At 43.3% G+C, this 26,570-nt stretch overlaps 1 protein-coding gene across 4 annotated transcripts in view; it reads right to left on the bottom strand.

The window, feature by feature from the left end:
• LOC126199038 (uncharacterized) overlaps positions 1-26,570 on the bottom strand; it is a 244,809-nt gene that overhangs the window by 154,927 nt on the left and 63,312 nt on the right. For all 4 annotated transcript variants that reach the window (XM_049935742.1, XM_049935740.1, XM_049935739.1 and 1 more), the window contains exon 6: positions 9,933-10,108. In XM_049935742.1, the coding sequence (XP_049791699.1) occupies positions 9,933-10,108 (176 nt within the window). The remainder of the gene's footprint in view (positions 1-9,932; positions 10,109-26,570) is intronic.

The following is a 26,570-nucleotide window of genomic DNA, read 5'->3' as shown; positions in this document are numbered from 1 at the left end:
GGCATGGGGTTTTATTAGAACCAAAAAAATACAAAAGTTCAAAAAATGTCCGATAGATGGCGCTTCACCTGAGGAGAATAGCAATAATTAGCATAACAAAGTAAGACAAAGCAAAGATGATGTTATTTACATGAAATGCTCAATATGTCCACCATCATTCCTCAACAATAGCTGTAGTGAAGGAATAATGTTGTGAACAGCACCGTAAAGCATGTCCGGAGTTATGGTGAGGCATAGGGGTCGGATGTTGTGTTTTAGCATTCCTAGAGATGTCGGTCGATCACGATACACTTGCGACTTCAGGTAACCCCAAAGCCAATAGTCGCACGGACTTAGGTCTGGGGACCTGGGAGGCCAAGCATGACGAAAGTGGCGGCTGAGCACACGATCATCACCAAACGACGCACGCAAGAGATCTTTCACGCATCTAGCAATATCGGGTGGAGCGGCATCCTGCATAAACATCATACGTTCCAGCATGTGTTTATCAGCCAGGCTGGGGATGATGCGATTCTGTAACATATCGGCGTACCTCTCACCCGTCACGGTAGCAGTTACAAAACCAGAATCACGAATTTCCTCGAAGAAAAAAGGCCCGATAACGGAAGATGTAGTAAATCCAAACCATACCGTGACTTTCTCGTCGTGCAATGGAATTCCACGAAAGCCGGCCGCGGTTGTCTCGCGGTTAAGGCGCTCAGTCCGGAACCGCGCGACTGCTACGGTCGCAGGTTCGAATCCTGCCTCGAGCATGGATGTGTGTGATGTCCTTAGGTTAGTTAGGTTTAAGTAGTTCTAAGTTCTAGGGGACTGATGACCACAGAAGTCCCATAGTGTTCAGAGCCATTTGAACCAATTCCACGACAGTTCTAGGATTTTCGGTAGCCCAAATTCTGCAGTTATGGGCGTTGACAGACCCTCGGAGCGTGAAATGAGCTTCGTCGGTCCACAACACGTTACTCAACCAATCGTCATCTTCCGCCATCTTTTGAAACGCCCACACCGCAAATGCCCTCCGCTTCACTAAATCGCCAGGTAACAGTTCATGATGCCGATGGATTTTGTACGGATAGCATCGGAGAGTACGCCAAAGTGCCAACCAAACAGTAGTGTATGGAATGCCGGTGCGACGTGCGACTGCACGTGCGCTGACTTCCCCGTGCATAGACGAACCCGCTACAGTCTCCATTTCTTCCTGAACTGTCTCAGCCGCATTGCGCTTTGTGATCGGTCGGCTACTACGGGGTCTATAGTCTAAACAACCCGCGGCTTCGAACTTCGAAATGATTCTCGCCACAACTGTATTTGTCAACGGACCTTCACCCGTTCGAATCCTCTTACTATGGCGATAGGATCGTAACGCTGAACTAGCACATTCCCCATTCCGATAATACAGCTTCACTAAAAGCGCCTTATCAGGTAGCGTCAACATGCTGCAACTACTGGCGCATCTGATTCTCTCTCTTTTTTTATTTTTTCTTTATTGTAATTTTAATCACCTATACAGGCGGGCTGGCAGCAGCACATTACGCTGCTCTTCAGCCTTAAGTGGAACAAGAACATGACATAGAGGTGATACAGACAATACAAAAAACGGCGGGCAAAAAATGGAGATACAAAAAAACAAACATGAAGCCGTTCACGTTGGAAGATAAAAACACTAACACTTGTGGACACGGCGCACAAAACACGGAGAACGGCGATGTCACATGTGAACAGTGGAGTCGTAACTGCACGAAACACAAAACGAAGCACACACACGAGATATGTCGATGATCTCCGGCGCGCGAATGTTCACTAGTCGTGTGCGAGTCCGGGGACCTGCCAAGAGAGGAGGAAGAGGAAGGGGAGTGGGAGAGCGAGAGGGGAGAGCAGAGATGCCACAGGCAGGGGAGAAAAGGGGAGGGAGGAAGGGGGAGGGGAAGCCCGGGGGAAGAGGGGTGGAGGGAGGGGACGTGGGAAAAGGAAAGGGAAGGGAAGAGAAGGGAGGGAGGGTGCCTAAAAGAAAGGACACCGGAAGTGGGGGGTGGGGCAGGGTCAAAGTTGATAGGAGGGGTCGATGGAGGGGAGGAGGGCATCATCAGGGAGGGGGAGCTGGCGGAAGCCACCTTGGGAGAGGGTAAGGAGGGTGGAGAGATGGAGACCGGGTGGGACGCGGGAATACAGGCGCGGCAGCGGGCGGGGGTGAGAGAGGATCGGGGAGATGAGCGGGTGAGGAGGATCGAGTTTACGGGAGGTGTACAGGATCCGTATCCTTTCAAGGAAAAGGAGGAGGTGGGGGAAGGGGATGAGATTGTACAGGATCCGCGTGGGGGAGGGGAGACGGATGCGATAGGCGAGGCGGAGAGCATGACGTTCAAGGATTTGGAGGGATTTATAAAAGGTAGGGGGGGCGGAGATCCAAGCCGGATGGGCATAACAAAGGATAGGGCGGATGAGGGACTTATAGGTGTGGAGGATGGTGGAGGGGGATTCTCTCTCTCACTGCAGCTCCTTTTATACACGATTGTCATGCGCAGTCACTGACGTTTTGCTGTCCAGCGCCATCTGTCGGACATTTTGTGAACTTAGTTTTTTTTTTCTTTTTGTTCTAATAAAGCCCCATGTCATTCCACGCATGTGTGTCAATTTTTACCTATCTACATTATTCCGTGGTTTATTAAGTTATCAAATGTATACTGACTTTTTAATTACCCGTTATATGTGGGCTCACCGGTCATTTGGCCATCTTCTCCTGTGCGGATGCACAAACAGTGCCCGAACTATTACAGGAATCGGCAGTAAAGCCGCAAGTAAAGAGTATAATGGGCAGCGGCACTATGAATATAGTGCGGGACAATAAGTGGGTCTCACGGGAGGCGTGCCAGAGATAAGTCCCTCCAGTCGCACTATCCTCTGTGTCGTCGGTGGCTCAGATGGATAGAGGGTCTGCCATGTAAGTAGGAGATCCCGGGTTCGAGTCCCCGTTGGGGCACACATTTTCGACTGTCCCCGTTGACTGTATGCAGGTAGGGGTATTCATGTCATTGTAATTGCATTCATGTGGGCACCCCTGGGTTAAGTGAAGCTCGCGCAAGGCATCATGGCAGCCAAAGAGTATCGTATGCTGCACGCAGACCATGTACACCCCTTCATGATGATCATGTTTCTCGTTGGCAGTGGCATTTTTTAACAAGATAATGCGCCATGCCGCAAGGCCTGGAGCGCGATGGAGCGGTTCGAGGAACACAGTGTCGAATTCTAATCGATATCCTGCTCCCCCAGTTCGCCAGATCTGAACGGAATTGAATAGGCCTACATCTGGATTCCGATTGAACATGGCGTCTGAGCTCATCGCCTGCTGCCCGAAATTTACGGGAATTGGGTGATTTGTTTGTGCAAATGTGGTGCGAAAACCCTCCAGTGGCCGGCCCTAGTGGCCGAGCGGTTCTAGGCGCTTCAGTCTGGAACCGCTCGACCGCTATGGTCGCAGGTTCGAATCCTGCCTCGGGCATGGATATGTGTGATGTCCTTAGGTTAGTTTGGTTTAAGTAGTTCTAAGTTCTAGGTGACTGATGACCTCAGAAGTTAATAGTAGTCAGAGCCATTTGAACCCTCCAGTGACCTACCAAGGCCTCATTGCTTCCTTGCCACGACGTGTCACAGCTGTTATTCGTGCCAAACGTGGACATACCGGCAATTATGTAGGTGGCCACAATGTTCTGGCTCATCAGGTGTCAAGTCATCGGATACCTTCTAATACCGTGTCGAACCTCCTTTTACCTGGGGAAGCGCAGCAGCTCGACGTGGCATGGACTCCACAAGTCGGTGGAAGTCCCCCGTAACAATATTGAGCTATGCTGCCTCTACAGTTGTCCATAACTGCGAAAATGCGAAAGGCTTGCCGATGCAGGATTCTGTGCACAAACTGACCTCCCGATTGTGTCCCAAAAATTTCCCCTCGGCTTCTTCATATCTAACTTGCACTCTCGGCACATGCTACTCCAATGGAACTGCAACAGAAATTATCGTCACCTACCAGAAACACAACACCTTGTTTTCTCTTATCAGGCATTCTGTCGGAACCATATCAGCTCTGGGATAGCATCTGGAGGGGTCCGCACTTTGGTTCAAACTGATGTCATTAGTGACTGGATCCCCCTTCATACCAGCCTGGAAACAAAAGTGGTTAGAGTGCAAATGACCCCAGCAGTCACCATTTGCAGAATCTTATTCCCTCCAGGTAAGCCACTTTATTATGTTGAACTGTTTACCTGAATACAGCAATACAGTATCTCCTCCTTGGGGTCTTCAATGTACACCACCCCCTGTAGGGGACTGCCACTTCGACTGGTAGGGGTCTTCTGATTGACCAATCCATCACAGACGTTGACTTGTGCCTCCTAAATGACATTTTCCCTACCCATTTTAGTACCACTTATGGCACCTTCACTACCATCGATCTCAGGACCTGCACCTCTGCTCTTGTGGCTTCCCTACATTGGTCACCCCATAATGATCTTTGTAACAGTGATCATTTTCCAGTGATATTGTCGTTCCCCTGCCACCGCCAAGCTGACAAGACCCCATGTTAGGTATTCTGCACTGGTTGGCCGATCTGGGTGGCCAAACCACTTGTTCCAACTGCCAGAATGTTCTCCAAAAGCAGCCGCAAACAAAAGTGGGACAGTATCGTGGTGCATCCTCATTCATAAAAATGCTATCGTTGAATGGCTGCAAATCAGCTACAAATAGTCTAACATAACTATTTCCTGAGAATGACCCGTTGATTTGGGGCTGAACGTCCTGTCCATTCCATATAAACACAAAACACACCGTTACAGAGCCACCACAAGCTTGCTCATTGCCTTGTTGACAGTCTGGGTCTATGGCTTCAAGGGACTTCGCCACACACTAACCCTACCGTCAGCTCTTGCCAACTTAAGCCAGACGTTTCCTGATCGATGCGTCCGTCATATGCCCACATGGATTTCTGCGATTATTTCACGCAGTGTGACGCTGTGGATCTCGGAATAGTGAATTCCCTAATGATTTTCAAAATGAAAACTCCCATGCATCTAGGCCCATCCACCACTACGTTCAGTTTGTTAATTGCCGTCGTGCGAGCATAATGAAGTCGCAAACCTGTTCACACTCGCGGAACATTTTCTCGCTCCTCTGCTAGTATTTCGTTTGAACTGATTTCAGATGTAAATTCGCGAAGTTAAACAGCACAACTAGAAAAGCTGCTTCGGAATATACGTTGTCTTTAAAACAGAAAATCACGTGTATTGCAAGAAAGTGAACATGTGATATTTATGACAATGAGTTGCATGATTTCTTCAAATTTGTTACAAATGGAGGTATTTAGGCCACGTTTATGTCAAATTCACTGTATGCATAATAAAATCGCGATCTGAAATACAAAACACTTTGAGCTACTCTGGCACGAATCACGACCCATCTTTACACTTTTACTTCCGCTAGTACCGCATCTGGGACATTCCAATCTTCACAGTAGTTCTCCTGCATACGTGCCGGACCATCACACCTGGAAGTAAGATACTGCAGTGGAATGACCTGGAGCTTCGCCTGCTGATTGAAAGTTCACTCTGTAGCAGAGTATGCGATCATTTGAAACTGCTGGGGTCGAGACCCGATGCGGCACACTCTTTTACGCAACCAGAAAGTTTCGTCTCGAAAATAACTCACGGAGCATCTGTAATAACCCTGCTTCTCAAACCTGGTAGGACAGCTCATGGCACAATACTCGAACAAAGATGACATCAGATCAATAAATGCAAATGTAACGTCGAATAATTCCGCTTATACGGTGCCTTTCAGCTAATCCAACGGTTGGGAACATTGTGATCTGGTCACTTAAGGCATTTCAAGTTGCCTTTACAACCACTAAAAATTTGTATTTACTTGACAATAGGCGTTTGGTTTTACTCATGTTTAATCACTTTCAGTGGTTGTATTTTCATCTAGTTTCTACTTAAAACCGGAAGTGCCGATTGCTTGTACATCTGTCGCTTATTCCATTCTTTCGCACTGGAATTTTTGACCTCTTCGCACCTTTACAAGCAGTACAAGTTACTGACTTAAGACACGGCGAAATAACACACCACCAATGAACACAAATGTTTCTTTACCCAGCCGCTGGAGATGTTGCATCACGTGTGGTGCAGTGGGTCTCTCGTTTGATAGGGCAAGTTATCAAAGAACAGTTGGTGTCCATAACACATGGACCTCAGGTGAGCGGACCGTACACCGATTCGATGTGTATGTACCAGGTAATCTGATGTTGAGCCTAGAAGCTTCAAAATTGACCATGGTATAATAAAATGCTCAACAATTAATTTGAGTCTGAGACTATTTCTAGTTTTCCTAACTAAAATACGACTTCATTCCCAATAACCCTGTTAATGACAGATAGTTTAAATATGACTGTTTGAAATGCATGAAAAGTAGTACTCCCCATAGTTCTCGAATGTCACCATTACTTGAGAGCAATATCGTCAATTATAAAAGGGTGAAGGTGCATGGTAACGAATTGAGTCTGATATTTGGGTTCCCAGTTTCACTGAAAAGCAATAGTTGCCAACATATGTGATATCATCGTGCTGAAAATTACGTCAGTTCCTTGTAATGCATTCCAGTTACAAGCTTGGACATAAAATACCATTCCTGCTCCGCTAGGTACATGTAGACTTCGTGCCAGGGCGAAATTCATCTGTTTCGTAAGACAAAGATGGAAGCAGGTGGATAATGACAATGGTCAAGATAATTACTATAAGGTGGTCTCCTTGGGGATGATTTTCTAGATTCAACCCAAGAATGCAGGAACGAGGTGAGCGTATGAGTTCCACTGAAACAATGTGTAAGGGCAAGCATCGGAATTCATGCACTACATACCAGTAGTGTTGCAATGTTGTCTATCACAGTCAGTTTAGGAGCAGGTGCATTGGAGCACAAAGTGACAAGTCAACAGAAGACAAAATAAATAACGCGATTTTGATTGATTATGGTCCTGAAGGTGCCTTAGATAACGACTGACAGCCGCCTTTCTTTACTCGCCATAGGGAATTGGAGTCTCCAGAGACTGTGTATAAATGCTTGGTAGACTAGTACCATGGCAGACAATCGTAGTCAGTGTGCGCAGAAAGGCTGCCCCCAAGGGTCATTGTGCGATCCATAGTTTTGGCTTGCGGCACTGGAGCTATTACTACAAATGTTATGCGACTGCAGTTATTAACTGGACTGTTGCAATTTTCAGATGACATGCTGTAAATGGTGACATCAGAACTATAGAAGATACGCGAAATGCTGCGCTACATTAAGTAGAAGCATCCTATCACAGCTCCGCTACTGCCATTGCAGCCCAGTGCCCCCTGATGCACCTTTCGCTTTCGGTCACACTAAATTACGCCACACCTCAGGTTCTTCACCTGCAGTCATCTAATGGTCTTTGGCAATAATCTCTCATCTACAATTCTGCATTTTCTTCAGGTTGGCCACTGCCAAAAGTTCCGGTTCCATCGGTACTAATACTGCCAGCTCCATCACCAACCCCCTTGCCACCACCATTGCCGGTAGTTCCAACCATATTCGCTGTCACTCCATTGATATCTTCACCATTATAAGCTCCTGTTAATGCCACCACCTACATCCAACTGGTGTCAGCTACTATCCCTGAACCTCAGCCTCAAAAAAATGGAAAATAATGAACTAACCCACTGAAGACTTCGCTGAATTCACATAGATGCAATCATTACAAACCCCCATGCTTTCAACTATTGTCTTCCAATATATTCATCTTGACATTCCACTTTCCAATTCACCTCCCCCAAAACTTACTCTTTCATACTGTCCCAAGATATATGAAAATTTCATAACCCAAAAATACCATAACAGAAAACCCGAAAATATAGCTCAAATTCATAATTATCCGAAATAATACGTAATAAATATACTATCATCATCAAATGCATCCATTCCCACTTCAACACCCACCTACTCTGCAGTCCGCCTGCCCTTGGTTCCAATGCCACTGTTCAACAACTCCCTGTCTCCTTCTCTACCCAGACAATGATGTGCTCCAGACCAACTGCCAACGGTAGGGGATAACAACCTTGAGGTCTCTGTGGAGAGTATCACGCAGAAAATAAACTCCATCCCCAACACAGAAATCCAAATCAAGATCCATATCCATAAGAAACACGTTCCCGCTAATTTAGTCCGTCTTTTCTCAGAGTCCTACAGCAGCATTGACCAACTAGTCAAAAAAAGATGCTTCATTTGTATTCAGTGGCTTAAAGTCAAACCATCCAAACCCCAGCTGCAAGTCATCCATTTCCTCCACTGTCTCCAGTACAGTGAGCCCACACAAGCCAGTATAAAAAATTTACCAACGTATCACCACTGCAAATATCATCACCTTCACAAAGACTCTCCTGACCTCCAGACGAAGACAGATTTAATACCAGTCATCAAAAATATAAAAAATGGTTCAAATGGCTCTGAGCACTATGGGACTTAACTTCTGAGGTCATCAGTCCCCTAGAACTTAGAACTACTTAAACCTAACTAACCTAAAGACATCACACGCACACCCATGCCCGAGGCAGGATTCGAACCTGCGACCGTAGCGGTCGCGCGGTACCAGACTGTAGCGCCTAGAATCGCTCGGCCACCTCGGCCGGCTCAAAAATATACATTCTTTAAAACGTCCCCCCAGTTCCCCCATCCTACGTCAATTCTCTCTAGCTGCTCAATCTGTATTTCACCTCAATATAACCGCCGCCTATTCTCACAACCAACTGAGAATTAGACAGATTATCAACCTTAGTTAGATCTGTCCACTTCTAAATCCTACTTAGCTAAATTCAAATGGCTTAGTTTTCACTCATCATTTGTTTCAAAACAAACCTTGCGAATGCACTTGCCTAACGGAATATCCATGCTTTTATTCCGCCACATTATCCGCATTTCTCCCTATAATCTGCTATGAACCGATAATCCACACACAGTAACCATGCCAGTTGTGAAGTAGAGAACAAGTAATCTCCAAACAATGGCCAGATGTGGGGTGACAATTGGGTTCCTCAAAAACACCCCCATTTGGTTACAAATCCTGTTCATTTTGCCGAACACTTTATCCTCAGCATGTGTTTTACCACCCTAACAGCCACCTCTACCATCATCTACATCTGACCAAGTCATCCTATACCATACAGTTTTCTTGCTCACGTTGCCCAGTCGTTTCCCACCTATATTATTCATGCTGACCCGTGCAACCACAGCAGTTCTAATGTTGCTGTCGCTTCCCACTTTCAGTATACACGCTGTCTTCTATGAACAGATGCAAACACACCAATTGCAACACAGGATATACAAACTATGGCCAATGGTCACCAAAACCCCCGACCCTTTGCCCCTTCCCCTGACGTCTCCCCATTTCTCATGGCTGGTTAGCCTTTCCCTTCGATTATTATCTACAGTCTAGATTGTAGACTGTAGCGTGATTTTTCCTAGTGGTGCCAGTTTTCTTTCCTTTTTTCTCCAATGTGATACCTGCACTCAGTTTTCGTGTCAGGTACCACAGGTTATCCCAGGTATTCATTTTTTCCATAAATTATTAAAACTTATGTTATATCTAGTAGTAATGGTATACTCTCTAGCGAAAGCAGCAACATAATTAATTGTAGTGGTTTTCTGTAGTCGCCTGATGAGTAATATATGGTCCATTTTAAGACAAAGTTTATAAGTAACTAGTAGCTGTAACCATCTCCTTCACTATAGCCCACCAGTCACATTTTTTTACTACATACTAAATTATATTATCTCAGTAGTTTCTATAACTTGAAGAACACGTCCCAGACAGAAAAGGAATATAAACTTAAGACGAATTGTAACTAGTTCGACAATTTTGGATGTGCACTGGCTTGTACCTTAGAGTATACTTCCCACGCTTGTTCTTGTCTTCTTCTATCTCGTAGTTCGTAATATGCTCCCTGACGTAGTGAACATCTTGTACCAAACCCATCAATTTCGTAACCAGCATATCCTTCACACGTTCCATGTCCTTCATCCATCGATGAAGTTGCTGATCAGTCGTGTGATTAACCTGAGACACACAGAAAACAGTCAAAATTACTTGCACAATATTCACAAGCATACATTCACAACTCACACTACACGCTAAGGTGACGAAAGTCGTGGGGTACCTCCTAACGCCGTGTCGGACCTCCTTTTGCCGGGCTTACTACAGCGTCTCGTCGTGACATGGACTCAGAACGTCGTTGAAAGTCCCCTGCAGAAATATTGAGCCACGCTGCCTCCACAGCCGTCCATAATTGGGAATGTGTTGCCAGTGCAGGATTTTGTGCCCGAACTGACCTGTCAATTACGTCTCACAAATGTTCGATGGGATTCATGTTGGGTGATCTAGATGGCCATGTCATGTCATTCACCGCAGCTGCCCAGAATTTTCTTGAAACTAGTCGCGAACCACTGTGGTTCTATGACACGGCGCATTGTCATCCATAAAAATTCCACCGTTGTTTTGGAGCATGAGGTCAGTGAATGGGCGCAAATGGCCTCCAAGTAGCTGAACATAACGGTCTCTCGTCGGCGATCGTTTCAGTTAGACCCGAGGAGCCAGTCTATTCGTAGTAAAGACAGCCCACACCACTACGGAGCCACCACCATCTTGCACAGTGCCTCGTCAGCAACCCGGGTCCATGGTTCGTGGGGTCCGCGCCACACTCGAACCCAACCGTCAGCTTTTACCAACTGAAATCGGGACTCATCTGACATGGCCACGGTTTTCCAGTCGTCCGAGGCCCAACCCTTAGGACATGAGCCCAGGAGAGGCGGCTCAGGCGATGTCGTGGTGTTAGCAAGGGCACTCGCGCCAGCCGTCCGCTGCCACAGCCGATTTACGTCGCATTTCACCGAAGTGTCCGAACGGATAAGTTCGTCATGCATCCCACATTCATTTTTGTGGTTATTTCAGGCAGTGCTGTTTTTCAGTTAGCAATGACAACCCTACACCAACGCTGTTGCTCTCAGTCGATATGTGTCCATGGTACCGATTTAAAACTGGTATTCTCGGCAAACTGTTTACACTGTGGGTCTAAAAATATTGAGTTCCTCAACGATTACCGAAATGGAATCTCTCATGCATCTGTTAATCTCTCTATATACACTCCTGGAAATGGAAAAAAGAACACATTGACACCGGTGTGTCAGACCCACCATACTTGCTCCGGACACTGCGAGAGGGCTGTACAAGCAATGATCACACGCACGGCACAGCGGACACACCAGGAACCGCGGTGTTGGCCGTCGAATGGCGCTAGCTGCGCAGCATTTGTGCACCGCCGCCGTCAGTGTCAGCCAGTTTGCCGTGGCATACGGAGCTCCATCGCAGTCTTTAACAGTGGTAGCATGCCGCGACAGCGTGGACGTGAACCGTATGTGCAGTTGACGGACTTTGAGCGAGGGCGTATAGTGGGCATGCGGGAGGCCGGGTGGACGTACCGCCGAATTGCTCAACACGTGGGGCGTGAGGTCTCCACAGTACATCGATGTTGTCGCAAGTGGTCGGCGAAAGGTGCACGTGCCCGTCGACCTGGGACCGGACCGCAGCGACGCACGGATGCACGACAAGACCGTAGGATCCTACGCAGTGCCGTAGGGGACCGCACCGCCACTTCCCAGCAAATTAGGGACACTGTTGCTCCTGGGGTATCGGCGAGGACCATTCGCAACCGTCTCCATGAAGCTGGGCTACGGTCCCGCACACCGTTAGGCCGTCTTCCGCTCACGCCCCAACATCGTGCAGCCCGCCTCCAGTGGTGTCGCGACAGGCGTGAATGGAGGGACGAATGGAGACGTGTCGTCTTCAGCGATGAGAGTCGCTTCTGCCTTGGTGCCAATGATGGTCGTATGCGTGTTTGGCGCCGTGCAGGTGAGCGCCACAATCAGGACTGCATACGACCGAGGCACACAGGGCCAACACCCGGCATCATGGTGTGGGGAGCGATCTCCTACACTGGCCGTACACCACTGGTGATCGTCGAGGGGACACTGAATAGTGCACGGTACATCCAAACCGTCATCGAACCCATCGTTCTACCATTCCTAGACCGGCAAGGGAACTTGCTGTTCCAACAGGACAATGCACGTCCGCATGTATCCCGTGCCACCCAACGTGCTCTAGAAGGTGTAAGTCAACTACCCTGGCCAGCAAGATCTCCGGATCTGTCCCCCATTGAGCATGTTTGGGACTGGATGAAGCGTCGTCTCACGCGGTCTGCACGTCCAGCACGAACGCTGGTCCAACTGAGGCGCCAGGTGGAAATGGCATGGCAAGCCGTTCCACAGGACTACATCCAGCATCTCTACGATCGTCTCCATGGGAGAATAGCAGCCTGCATTGCTGCGAAAGGTGGATATTCACTGTACTAGTGCCGACATTGTGCATGCTCTGTTGCCTGTGTCTATGTGCCTGTGGTTCTGTCAGTGTGATCATGTGATGTATCTGACCCCAGGAATGTGTCAATAAAGTTTCCCCTTCCTGGGACAATGAATTCACGGTGTTCTTATTTCAATTTCCAGGAGTGTATACTGTTGTTCTACATTTCATGAACAATTTACCAAAACAGCAATTAAGAGAAAATATATATTCGTATCATACGAGAAATAGGAAACACATTGATGTACCTTTTCAACGTTTAAGTAAGTCTTTAAAAAGCTATCATGTAATAGGTTCCAAATGTTGCAATAAATTTACTCTTTGTAAATTCGATTGTCCTATTGAAAAGATCAAGCCAAAACTGTATGAGTGGCTGGTCGAGCGTCCTTTTTATTCCCTTGATGAATTTCTTGATTGCAGTCAAAAACAAAAAATATCATAAACTTTGGCTGCTCCCGATATACTATATTAATTATTTCATCAGCAGTTCTCGTTACCTATTTGTTAGTAGCTAGTAATAATATTATTTCATTAGCAGTTCTAGTTACCTATTTGTTAGTAGCTAGTAATAAGCATTAATCTCTTTTTCTCAGCACAGTTGCAAAGGGCAGTTATTATAATGTGATGTAATATTTCTTTGTATATAATATGTTTTCCTGTCTTGGTATTCTGTATTCTGACCTTTTCCTGTATTTTGTACTGATACATTGATTTGGTTGTACTACCTCACTTTATATATTGTATCTCCTGTCTATTGACTATTTATAAAACTATTGTTGCGAGGTGCCGGGGCTAGTAGTGTATTTATCACTAAATTCTACTAGAATCCACATGTGTAAATCATGCTCTAAGCCCCCCCTATTCTAACTCCGACTTTTGCTGTTGCACAAGGATAAAAAAAAAATACGCGAACTGACTCTAATCAACCCTGCTAGTGGAGTAGAAGAGAGTTTGGCACCTGCAGTAATTTAATTTGATACATAAGTTAAATAAACAAAGGTTTCATTAGCATAGTGAGGAATGATAGGGTTGCTCTATTGATTAACAGAATGAAAGTTCTGTTCAAACTAACAATATGATTTATTAAGATTAAACACAGAATAGTAAAAGAAACACAGCAAATTTATAAAACATCAAATTGGCTAAAATTGGAGATTCATACAAACACTATAAAGGTGAAGTTGTCCCTAACTTAGATCGTGAGGTTTAAGACGAAGTGGTATGTGGAGCCAATTCCTTTCCACTCAAATCTCAAGAGAGACACACAGCTAACCCAATGGTAATTGCTGTTACTCGAAACTGAACAAAGTTAGAAAAGGATGAACAGGCGCGCTCTGCTGAGCTCTGATTATCACCTAGGAAAATCCCTATCTGCCGGTGCTGCGGATGTACATTACCAACAGTCTTCTTATCTCCCAGAACACGATCTGGCGTACCGCAGGCGAGGGCTGGCTGCTTCAACGTCCTCGACCGAAAGGCGACTGCCGACTACCCCAGAGCACCCGTACAGGCCGAACACACAACCTTCCCGCCCCCACGACAGTGGTCGTGGTTACGTTCCAATCAGCAACACCAAAACCGGCGGAAATTCCACTCCATTGCCGGAGCACTACCATTCCACCAATGGAGATTCTTGGCGCCAATTTCTGTGCTGATTTTGCCCCGTCACGGAGCTATGCCCTTAGCAAGCCAATCACAGTTCCTATTTTGCAGCAAGCGCGGTAATTTTCCCGCCCCAGCTGCCTGGGTACATAAGTCATTCCCACGCCTCGCTGGTAGCCCGCCAGAAAGTGTTTTCGCTAAGCTTCTGCGAAGCAACGGAACCACCAGCCCAGCCGCCACTTCCGGCTTTCGCGGCCGCGTCTCCTGACAATGTCGGCGTCCGGAGAGTATTCACTCGGCCCCCACACCTGTCAGCCTACCCTTTCAAAGTGAGAAGAGCCCGCCTGTCACTGGACCACCCGGGTGGCGAGAGACGCTACATGGGAAGTCCGCGTGTGAAGGAACAACGGAACCTCCACCGCATGCAACTAGAGAGGAGAATCGTAAGATAGAAATATGAGAGGGGGCTCATGCCACCTCTCATTGTAATATTGTACTTATAACTCCTGCATTTAACTTTATTTATACTTTGTAATTTGACGTTGTCTATTGCTTCTGTAAGCATAACGACAATAAAATCTTACTACTACTACTACTACTACTATCTCCAGCTACCATTCCGCGTTCAAAGCCTGTTAGTTCCCATCGTATAGCCATAATCATGTAGGACACATTTTGACATGAATCACCTGAATAGAAAAGACAGCTGCCCATTTATACCTCTTGCACGCGACACTACCGCCATCTGTATATGTGTATATCGCTGTCCCATGACCTGTCACCTCAGTGTAAGTACCGCTGCTACGTGCTGTTGAAATTATTGCCGACGTTTGGCTCTACATTCAATTTTGTACACGTTTTGCAACCAGTTTCAAAATTTGGCTTCTTATATCAAAGGGACTGAAGTATCCTAAGAAAATGAAAAGTTTTAATTAAAAAATATGGCGAGAAATGAGCAAAATTGACGGTATCAGAGAACATCAGTTATTTGTACAATTCGAACCGAACTCGGTTCGTGTCAGCAAAGTTTCTAATGTCACAATAAATTTTGCTACCCAGAGTATCTAGCGCACCTATGATAAGTCTGAGATTGACCCAGTTCTTACCTGGGCGCTATACTGCCTGTATGTTTCATAATGAAAGGAGGAGTGACATATCAATGGAACGAAAAGATGCACTGATAAAATTTATGCAGCCTCAAGGCCCAGCACACCTATTTTATTGGCCCGAAAGACTGTTTGCTTGTTGGATAACGGAACAACACCTCATTTTTCACGCTCTCTTTCTCTTAAGTATCACCATCTGAGCTGACGGTATTAATTCCCAGAAAATGAACTGCAGAAACTGGCTCAAAATTTCGAACAAATATTAACTACAGTGTTCAGAGTGTAAATCCAAAACCGATATTACTTTTGGCTTGCTACATACGTTAGATACTTCTGGAGATTTGAGAATCGGACGTAAGGTACTTAGCAAATGGCTCTGTAAGCGAACAGGTACCATCATAACGCTATGGAACCTTAGCTAAGAAACCAAATTACAGGCTTGGTAACCTGGATCAAGTAACTGGTAACGCAATGCTCCCATGCCGATGGGGTTGCCGATTCATGTTCTTCAACATTAGTGACAGTATCACCATGGACCAACACACTACACTGGCACATTACTTGTAGTATCAAAATAAAAACCGCTTGTAACGGAACATGGACAGCAGGTCGCTGCAACGTAGCCTGTCGCCGCGGTACACTCCCACAAATCTGCCCGTCGTTCTCAGGTAATGTTGGCGCACAGTGGAAAACTGAACATTTTCTGGGTGCTGGGAAACATGTTCTTCTGAACCATAACGAGTCTGAAATCGTTTAAGAAAAAATAGATTTTCTAAAAGCAAAGTGAATGTAAACTATTTTTGTAATTTTTACGAAAACTGAGTTTTAACTGATTCCGTAAAAGTTTGGAAGGCAATTCATGACTGGTATTTTGTATTGGATCACCTTATGTTGCTAACCAGTTGTGTCCGATGTTTCATGTTTATCGTGCCTCTGATCGACAAGATATACGAAGCCAAAGGTAAAGTTTTATTGGCAGCGCAATGTTTCCGGGTGCTTTGCCTAATTATGTAGCATTGTTAGCTCATATTGAAAATTAAGCCATTGTTCTGGAGGAGTTTAAAACGCGTTGTTTCTAATGAGACTGGTTTCGAAACTCTAAAAGAAACTGGTATTTGTAAACGAAGTGTCGAATATGCACTATTTTCACCTTTTCACAAAAATCATCCCCTTTTCGACGAATTTGTATATTATTGGAAAATAGCAGGGGGAATGAAACTTTGTATTCCACATCCTTGCTCTACCGAGCTATTTTAAGTTTTATGTTCAGCATGTGTTTACAAGAACCAAAAATTTATATTTTTTCTTGACGCAATTTTGGCGTCCAACTTTGATTCAGATTATCTGGCATTCGTATCCCGCGTTGGATAATCAAATACACTTTGTCAGGTAAAACTGTGGTTTTTATAATGATCCCAGTTTAGAGAGTTTTATAGAACTTAGTTCTTTGCACAATGAGATCCAAAACACGGCATTTTTGTCCTTTTTACAAAATCTTAAATTCTGCTCCTCATATATTTGAGAACCTTGTGTTGCTAGGTTACCACACGCCAAGTTTCACGTTCATCATGCCTTTAGTCCCTTAGATATAAGAGGCCAAACGTGAAAGCTTTTCGGGTTCCGATTCCTTCGGGTAATTTTGCCTAAACTGTTCTGGCAGAATAAGATTCGTAAAATTTTTTTCGTTAATTTTCTTAACAGAACTAATGCAGTTGTATAAGACGGCTAAAATATTGACCGAGATGTAACAGCTCAAAGTCGCCAGATGTTTACGCTTGCTCTGCGGAGAATCGTACATGGAGTCAAACAACTCAATACACCTCGGCCAGCATTGCTTCGACGAACGTTAAACCTTACCAATGTTCATTGCGGACTCGTACCAATGTTCCCATTAAATTTAGAGGAGACACTAGATGGTCGACCAGAGAGGCCTAGGTGAGCTGACGTGGAATAACCCATAATAACAACCGAAACAGCCTATAGCGCCAAAACTAAGATAGCTATACCCTTGAATGACGTGTAGCTCTTCTGGAATAAATGGACTCTGAAATATTAACTATGTTAGTGTAAACTGGAAAGACATACGCAGTTAGGAGTGCTCTGTCGTTGAAGATTAATAAACTCAGTGAAGGGCATCGCCCCTTATTTCTGGGGATCCTCGTCATGAATTTTTCTAATATTGTCTGGTTGTTAAACAAAGGTACGTTGGTTGCGGCCAGTAGCCACACAGTTTCCCCATTTTTACCAGGTGTAATCTGTTTGTCAGTTTGTAAGAGGTTCATGAATAAGGAATTCATGCTAGCGCACTCGAGCAGATGTAATTTCGATGGATTGCTCACGCGCTGCCTGCGATATGTCAGCTACAATAGAATCGCAGACCAGAGAGCATTGTCGGCAGCAATAGGAGTAGTAGCTCACAGTCGGGCGGTTGGGCCGGTCGTGCCTGAGCGATGTAGTATAAGGTAAAAGCAGCCGCGCCCATATGTAATTTGTAACAGCTGATTTTGTACTATTGTTATATCAAGTCCCATGTAAATGTTTTTTTTAAATCTTTCTTATAAAGATAACTTTTGATAATCATTCATCTGAATTTAAAGATTTTACTAATTTCTCCTATCTGTGGTCATCCCTATTATCGTAAAGAAAAATCAGTTGTTTCCTTTTATACATAACAAATATATTGGCCAGCATGACACTGGGCTGCGCCAGAAAAACTTCTTATAGGAGCAGATATATACACTTTATCCGGCGACATAATTGAGGCAAGAATTTTCAGTTTATTCATAATAACTTTTGGGCCATGATGCAGCATTGCTGACGTCCAGATTTACCAGTTTAGATTCACAGTCAGTTAATTATTGAAACGTTATATGTGAGCCACAATTTTATTGAGAGGTTAGTCACATTTTTATTCCGAGGTTACAGAAGGAATTTAAACTGTTGGTAGGTTACACCAAATGTGAATGTTACATTTATTTTTTCTGTTGGGAGGTTCCAGGTTGTCTACCCTGGAATGATAGGATTGCCTTCACATTAAATGGACTGTATTATTATAAGAATAATAGTGGCGCACCCTATACGGCTCGAAGCTACTTACAGGTACACATTTAACAGTAGAGATTTTTTGGCTCTTGTAGATAGGTGATTCTACCTTTTAATCAGAAACAAAATATACGTGACAATATTTTTTCTACAGGCATGACAGTTAAAGTCAAAAATGTGAAACAAATATCGATCCTATGAACTCAAAATACCACTGTATTTTGTTAAGAGGACTCGCCTGAGGGGTTATACACCTTTTACTGCATCTTGTTTCAGCCAGTAGATGTTTTATAAATCATTCCTCTGTTCTGTTCTTACTTATCTTTCTCTGTATGAACCTGATGCTGGAAACATGTAAGTGTCATACATTGACCACTTATGGAATGATAATCTAAAATATAATTTGATAAACTATTTCGTAGTGTTTGCTGAAATACCTTATTTAAATACCATTTTTTAATTAGATGCATTATTTATATTTTTCAGAGGGCCATCTTCAAATGCTAGGGCCAGATTATTCAGTGACCAAATGATTCCATCTACATTTGTGCTCCTTTAATAACCATTCTCTTCATTGGCAAGAACATATCTTTAACAATATCAAGGTCCGTTTACCTTAACTTCTACAAAATTTCAGTGAATGAATTTAATGAGACTTTTATGGTCAACAGATAACCAAAATATGTTAGTAGATAACCAAAACATGTTGGCCTGACACAGAAATTTTTTTAAGTGGCTGGTGTGATTAATAACGTTTCTTATTCACATCATATCGCCAATAGTTGCTCGTAAAATGTATAAATGTTTTTATAGGACCAAATATAAGCATCTACATCTACATGGATACTGTGCAAATCACATTTAAGTGCCTGGCAGAGGGTTCATCGAACCACCTTCCAATTCTCTATTATTCCAATCTCGTACAGCGCGTGGAAGAATGAACACCTATATCTTTCCGTACGAGCTCTGATTTCCCTTATTTTATTGTGGTGATCGTTCCTCCCTATGTAGGTCGGTGTCAACAAAATATTTTCGCATTCGAAGGAGAAAGTTGGTGATTGGAATTTCGTGAGAAACGCCTTTCTTTTAATGATTTCCAGCCCAAATCCTGTATCATTTCTGTGACACTCTCTCCCATACTTCGTGATAATACATGCTGCCTTGCTTTGAACTTTTTCGATGTACTGCGTCAGTCCTATCTGGTAAGGATCCCACACCGTGCAGCAGTATTCTAAAAGAGGACGGACAAGGCAGTCTCCTTAGTAGGTCTGTTACGTTTTCTAAGTGTCCTGCCAATAAAACACAGCCTTTGGATTGCCTTCCCCACAACATTTTCTATGTGTTCTTTCCAGTTTAAGTTGTTCGTAATTGTAATACCTAGGTATTTAGTTGAATTTACGGCTTTTAGATTAGACTGATTTATCGTGTAACCGAACTTTAACGAGTTCCTTTCAGCACTCATGTGGAAGACCTCACACTTTTCGCTATTTAGGGTCAACTGCCACTTTTCGCACCATTCAGATATTTTTTTCTAAATCGTTTTGCAGTTTGTTTTGATCTTCTGATAACTTTATTAGTCCATAAACGACAGCGTCATCTGCAAACAACCGAAGACGGTTGCTCAGATTGTCTCCCAAATCGTTTATATAGATAAGGAACAGCAAAGGGCCTATAACACTACCTTGGGGAACGCCTGAAATCACTTCTGTTTTACTCGATGACGTTCCGTCTTCTACTACGAACTGTGACCTCTCTGATAGGAAATCGCAAATCCAGTCACATAACTGAGAGATATTCCATAAGCACGCAATTTCACTACGAGCCGCACATCACTGTTAAAATGTGCCTTCTTGTCATGATAAAATTTTCACTCGAAATTTGGAATTGTTTGCATTTTTCAGTGTCGCTTAGCTGGAGGGTTGTTCCTTTGTAGAGCTTCCTCTATCAAGATGGTGCATTTCAACTAGCGGCCGTTTATTAGGACCTTTCTTGTAAAACATTTATTGCACTCCGTTACAACTGTACTTTTTGTTGCACATAAATCAACATATATCAGAGCAAATTACATCTCTGATTGCAAATACAATTGTGAAAGAAAGCCGTAAGAGCGCAAAGCAACCAAGAAGCGCAGAAAACTCTTTTGGAAGCAACAGTTATAAAAAGTTTTAAATGACGTAAAAGTTCCAGCCCAAAAATTACAGATAGGGGAATCACTGTTGAACCGCTTGAATTTGTGTGTTACAATTCTTTGAAACACACAGTAGATGATAGTTCATGACCCATCCTGAAATTTTTTGGTTATTTCTAATTTATAATGTAAAAATGGCCAGCTGTGGCAGGGCGAAGCTAATATCGAGTGTTGATTTGAGGTTGTTTCCATAGGTACATGCACACCATCTTGTAGATTCATTTTCTTTAAATTTACATCTCCGTGCATATTCCTGGTAAATAATAACAAGTGGTACAGATGTTTTTAAAGTGAAACAAAAACTGTTTCTGTGTGTTATGGATGAATTTGGAGAAATTACAGAAATGGAGTCACCAAGTAACAGTAAAGTAGAATCTCATGTTGATGGTAGAATTACAGCTCCAACAATATAAGACATACGAAGAAGGACCCAAAGAAAACTGGAAATTCGTCGTAACGTCTTTTTTCCTTAATATTTTTACACCAAATTTTATCAACTTCTCCACTGACCACAATGCACTTCTTAAAAAAGGTCCTTCAATTTTTCAAAACAGATTTTAAATTCACTTATCATAATGTTCTTTGTGTTTTCCAGTGAATACTGTTTTACCTCCTCCAAAGTGGCAAAACGCTTTCCTTTCATGTCCCTTTGAGTCTGGAGAACAAAAAGAAATCACAGGGGCTAGATCCAGTGAGTAAGGGGGGGGGGGGGGGGGGCAGGTGGAGTGATGGAAGAACCAGTAGCCTGTGCGCCAAAGATCTGCCGTTTTCGTCGGGATATTATCCCTAAATCTTTTCAAAACCTCCAAGTAGAGCTCCCGGTTGACAGTTTGACCCAGGGAAACGAACTCTGTGTGCACTACGTCTGCAATTGGCGAAGTAAATGAGCATTGCCTTGATGTTTGACTTCACTTGGCGGGCTTTTTTGGGATGAGGAGAGCCACTCATCTTCCACTGGCTCAATTGCTGCTTTCATGAGCAGTAATCAGCCTGGAAAAATATTCAGGGTCCTCTTTAAGCTGACTGCGAAGCTCAAAACATGCCTGAAGTCGATGCTCCCTTTGGTCGTCTGTGAGAAGCCGAGGAACTGCAACCCTTCTCATATGCAAATCGTAGCATAAAATCCTCTGAATTGAACTGCATGATATTCCAGACTTGTCTCATAGTTGATCAATGGTTCAGCGACGGTCGTTACGAACGAAGGCATTTATTTTGTCGACGTTTCCATCTTTTTTTTAAGTTGAGGGGCTCCTGAATTGGGTTGGTCTTCAATTGACGTTTTTCCATTTTTAAAACGTGAAAATCGCTTTTAGATTGTGGTTTTACTTTGGGCAGCATTCCATAAGTAGTCTTAAGCATTACTGTAAGTTCCATGCCGGCCGGTGTGGCCGTGCGGTTAAAGGCGCTTCAGTCTGGAACCGCAGGTTCGAATCCTGCCTCGGGCATGGATGTGTGTGATGTCCTTAGGTTAGTTAGGTTTAATTAGTTCTAAGTTCTAGGCGACTGATGACCTCAGAAGTTAAGTCGCATAGTGCTCAGAGCCATTTTTTGTAAGTTCCATGGCCGATTTCCCAACAGGAAACAAAATTTCATAACAGCGCATTACTCTCGACAATCTGCCATCACGTTTTCGCCGAAATGGAAAAAGTTGTCATGGTAAAAAAAAACTCTTACAGGCTAACTGATGCACTCACAGAGACAGAACTTCGCACGCTGACTCAGGTGGCGCGACCGTAACAGACACCTGGTTGAACAAATGGTTCCCCCACTCTCCCTCCCCCTGCAGCCCCATTACAGTTACTTTTCGGGTCCCCCTCGTACATACGAACTCTGTTGAAACCAAACCAGAATCCCAGTCACAGACCACGGCTAGTGCTTCTCAAATGCTTGGAGGCTCAAATCCCATGACCAAATTATTACAAAGACTTGCATCTCTAATAGAGACCAAATCATTAGCCCAAGAGCAATCTGCCAAGGTCGATGCTAATTTAAGACTATCAGCCTGCTCAAATAAACAATCATTTTAAAAACATTTCACCCGAAATTTCAGAAATGAAATGAATTTAAAAAACTGCATAAGAGGTAACTAAGAAATTATCATCTGATATTCGTTCACTTAAAATGGCTCAGCCTGAAACTGAGCAAACCATTACGTCATTAATTTAAATGCTTATGAGATTGAGTATTAACCAAGATAAAAAGTTACAGGAATGATTTAATGCTGAGGAGAAAAGATTTTCCAACAGTTTTTAGAAGTTGATTAATGATAAAGACATAGAGGTTACCGAAAAGTTGGTCACGAATACCATCCTAACGACCGGGAGAGCGGTGTGCTGACCCCACGCCCCTTCTCTCCGCATCCTCCACTGAGGATGACACGGTGTTCGGATGGTCCTGGTAAGCCGCTCGTGGCCTGACCACGGAGTGCTTTTTTATCGAAAAGTTAGATAATGAACTAAAATTACCAGTACAAATAGTTCATGTGCATGTGGTGTCCGAACACTGTACTGGTTGATGGGAATTTAATCTTGACTCTAATCAAATAAAAATGTAACTAGGGATCTCTGTGAGCTATGAGCTAATGTTACTGCACAAATATGTAAAGAAATGTCAGCAGTCAGAAGCAGTGTCCTTAAAACACTGTGCTTCATTACTAGAACACATGGCAGATATATGGTCACAAGTCTGTATGGTGAGGTGCATAGGCACAATATAGAACAGTTTTGTCCACCTACCAAGCCTTGAGCTTGAACCATGGGGCGAAGTCTACGTTGTCGTCAGTATCAATAGAGGAAATACTGCTAAACCACTGACCATTTAAGGTTTTCTCTCCAGCAACGAAAACCACACATCTGATCTGATTTATAAAACATTTGTAGGTGTTTTCCAAAAAATATGGACAAATTACCAGAAAATTTTAGTTCGGCACCACCTACATTCAGGGTGAAGCCGCCCTCTGGGCAACTGAAAATGCACAAAAATGTGCTCCATGCAAACAACTTGCACAGGTGCTCTTAATAAAATATTGATTAGCTTGCATCCAAGAATGACTACAAAAGGAAGGTTTTAATTCTGACCAATTTAACAGCAAGCTGCTCCGCATGATACAATATTCTGAATGATTCGCAAACAAAACACAATACTGGGATGGACCTTTTTTGCATGGGGACATCTTAAGAATACTGAAATCAAAATTACCACTCAGTATTTATGACAAATTCATTCATGACTCGAAACCCAAACTATATCGCTTCCTATAAATATTACATTCAAAAACCTCATACAGGAAGACGCTAGGAGTAATGATGGCAATAGTGGTGTGCATTCTCCACATTCCAGCACCCATGCGAAAAACCACAGCTAAAACACTGATGACGTGGCAATGGCACACCATCACAAGACAGATCTGTATGTCAAGACAGACGGATCAAGACAGGCAGCAAAATACACAGAATTCGTCACTTTTTAACACCAGACGATGAAACAGTAACAAGTTTAGTCTTGGGTACGATCTGAAACGAAACGAATCATCAAAATCAGTGGTAAAGTTAGTTCAAGAATCAGTGGCACCAAAAATTTATGAATCACCCGCCACCTAACATAAATGCTTCAACTCCAGGCCACAGGAAAAACCTGAACCATACACCGTCTCCAAACTGGCAGCAACAACAACAGAATCATATGGACACATTGTGAAGTGCCTCTCTATACCTATTAGCGTATCAAACTAAACTCACCGATGCCAGTCATGGTCTGGTGTGGGGTCACTAAATCAAATCAAACAGTTTCCTTGCTACGTTATGTGATGGCATAGATATGAGAGGTGGCTTCTGTTATGATTTTGATTTATGTAAATAACAGGATGAAGAAATTGTTCAGCCTTTACCAACAATCATCGATAGGTGCACAGGCTATTACATACCTGTCCAACGTGTCAAAAGACAATCCCTTTAAATCAGTCTAATAAAATAGAGTTACACTCAATTTTACCCATAGAAACACACGATATCTTATCAGTTGACATATCAGGACTGTTGCCCTAAGGTAGGGGAGGTATCTTGTTGCTCTTTGTAATCTTCTCTCGATGCATTTTAGATAGTATGTAACTATCACCATTAAGAGCCACTCTAGTAATAAAAAGGTTCGTGAGCAATTATATACCTAGGTTTGGGAAGCCAGAGGTGATTTTGCATGTAAGTGTGTCAAATCTCACATGTGAACCACGTAAATCATTTACACAGGAACAGGGGGTTAGACAGATGTTACTTTCAAAATTTCATCTCGAATCAAATCTCACTGAGTGGGTTTTTACAGAACGTAACTGCTTAATCAGGATGTATGCAGAAAATGAACAACCTAAATGGGTAGAATTTCTACTAGTTCTCTTTGAAGTAATTGTTAAAATATATCTCACACCTGAGATCATGCTTGGAGAATGAGAAAGAAATTAATGACTGGACTCCCATCCTCATATATCGAATAATGATGGAACTTGTGAAGAAAAGATTAGGCAAACTCTTGTTACATTAACAGATTGTCATATAGATGAATGTTAGTCTGTGACAAGAAACGCATACAGTGACATTGTGTGCGTAATAAAATGTTATTTAGCACCCACCCAGAGCCACTGTTACTTCAAAATAAACACAAGAAGTCATCACACCTGTGCCCTGGGCCCTACAATATAATTACGATTCACCACAAGCCAAGTTATCCTAGAGTATCCAGAATCTGACAAAATATCAGGCTTGTCCTATGCATAAAAGGCAATGTCCTGATTGACTCATGGAGTGACTCATCACGCCCAGCACAAACGGCTTAGGGTAGAAACTTGAAATTTGGAGAAGGTGTGGATCACATACTGTAGGTGTCGTTTAAGAAGGGATTTGTCGAAATTCCAATCCTTGTGGGGTGATATAGAGGATGAAGTGGTTTTTTTTTTTAAATGTCGCTATTAAGGCAATTTTAAAGCTAGACCTATGAAAATTGGTATTTGGTTTCTCAGTCAGGAATAAAGAAATCCATGATTCAGCATTTTTGGAAATTTAATCCTCTTGGTGGTAAAATAGTGGGTGAAAGCTTGTTTGTAAATGTGTCATTACTAAAGAACTACTAAAGTATTTTTAAAGTTTCGTCTATGAACACTGGTATTTGACTTCTCAGTTACATATAAGAAAATAATGTGTTTCTGTGTTTTTAGAAATTGGGCCACTTTGGTGGTGAAATAGGCCATCAGATCTTTTATGAAAATAATTTATTATGAAAGCATTATAAGGCTAAATCTGTTGTGTTGTTGTGGTCTTCAGTCCAAAGACTGGTTTGATGCGGCTCTCCATGCTACACTATTCTGTGCAAGCCTCTTCATCTCGAAGTACCTACTGCAATCTACATCCTTCTGAATCTGCTTACTGTATTCATCTCTTGGTCTCCCTCTACGATTTTTACCTCCATGTTTCCCTTCAGTACTAAATTGGTGATCTCTTGATGCCTCAGAATGTGTCCTACCAACCGATCACTTCTTCTAGCCAGGTGGTACCACATATCTATGAAAATTAAAATTTGGCTTCTCAGTTAGAAATAAAAAAAACGTGTTTCATTCTTTTTGGAAGTTAACCCCTAAGGAGATGAAATAGAGGGTGAAATATTTTATGAAAATACTTCTATACATGTGGTGTGCGTACTGTGAGACCTTCAGTACACACACCATCAGATTATTTGACTGGTCGCTCTAACGAAGTAGGCGAGTGTCAGCAATATGTCTCGTGGTCTTATCGTGGCGTGTTTCTTCTGCCGTTAGATCAGACAATAGAAATTCCACTTGCACGCTTAGAGTACCAGATTGACAGTGACCAACTTTAGACAGAACTTGATTAATTTTCACACACATTTATTAAAATAATAACAACATAAAATTACTTAACTTGATTCTGGATGCTATTTACAACTGACAATCTGAAGTTCCTTTGGTATTGATACATTAATCTTATTCTCACATATCTCAGATACTTGACAAAGTGTCTATACATTTCTCTTCATGGCTATGTACAGGAATATGATAATTTTATTAGGCGCAGACTGAAACTTGACTACAGACGTCAACTAATGCAGACTGACTAATCGGAGGTCTGTACACTCGTTATAATACCTCGAGCGTTCAGGTATCACTGTG

The sequence above is a fragment of the Schistocerca nitens genome, chromosome 8 (assembly GCF_023898315.1).
Source record: "Schistocerca nitens isolate TAMUIC-IGC-003100 chromosome 8, iqSchNite1.1, whole genome shotgun sequence".
Taxonomy (NCBI): domain Eukaryota; kingdom Metazoa; phylum Arthropoda; class Insecta; order Orthoptera; family Acrididae; genus Schistocerca; species Schistocerca nitens.
The sequence above is the reverse complement of the archived record's forward strand: the minus strand, read 5'-3'. Positions and strand labels throughout refer to the sequence as shown.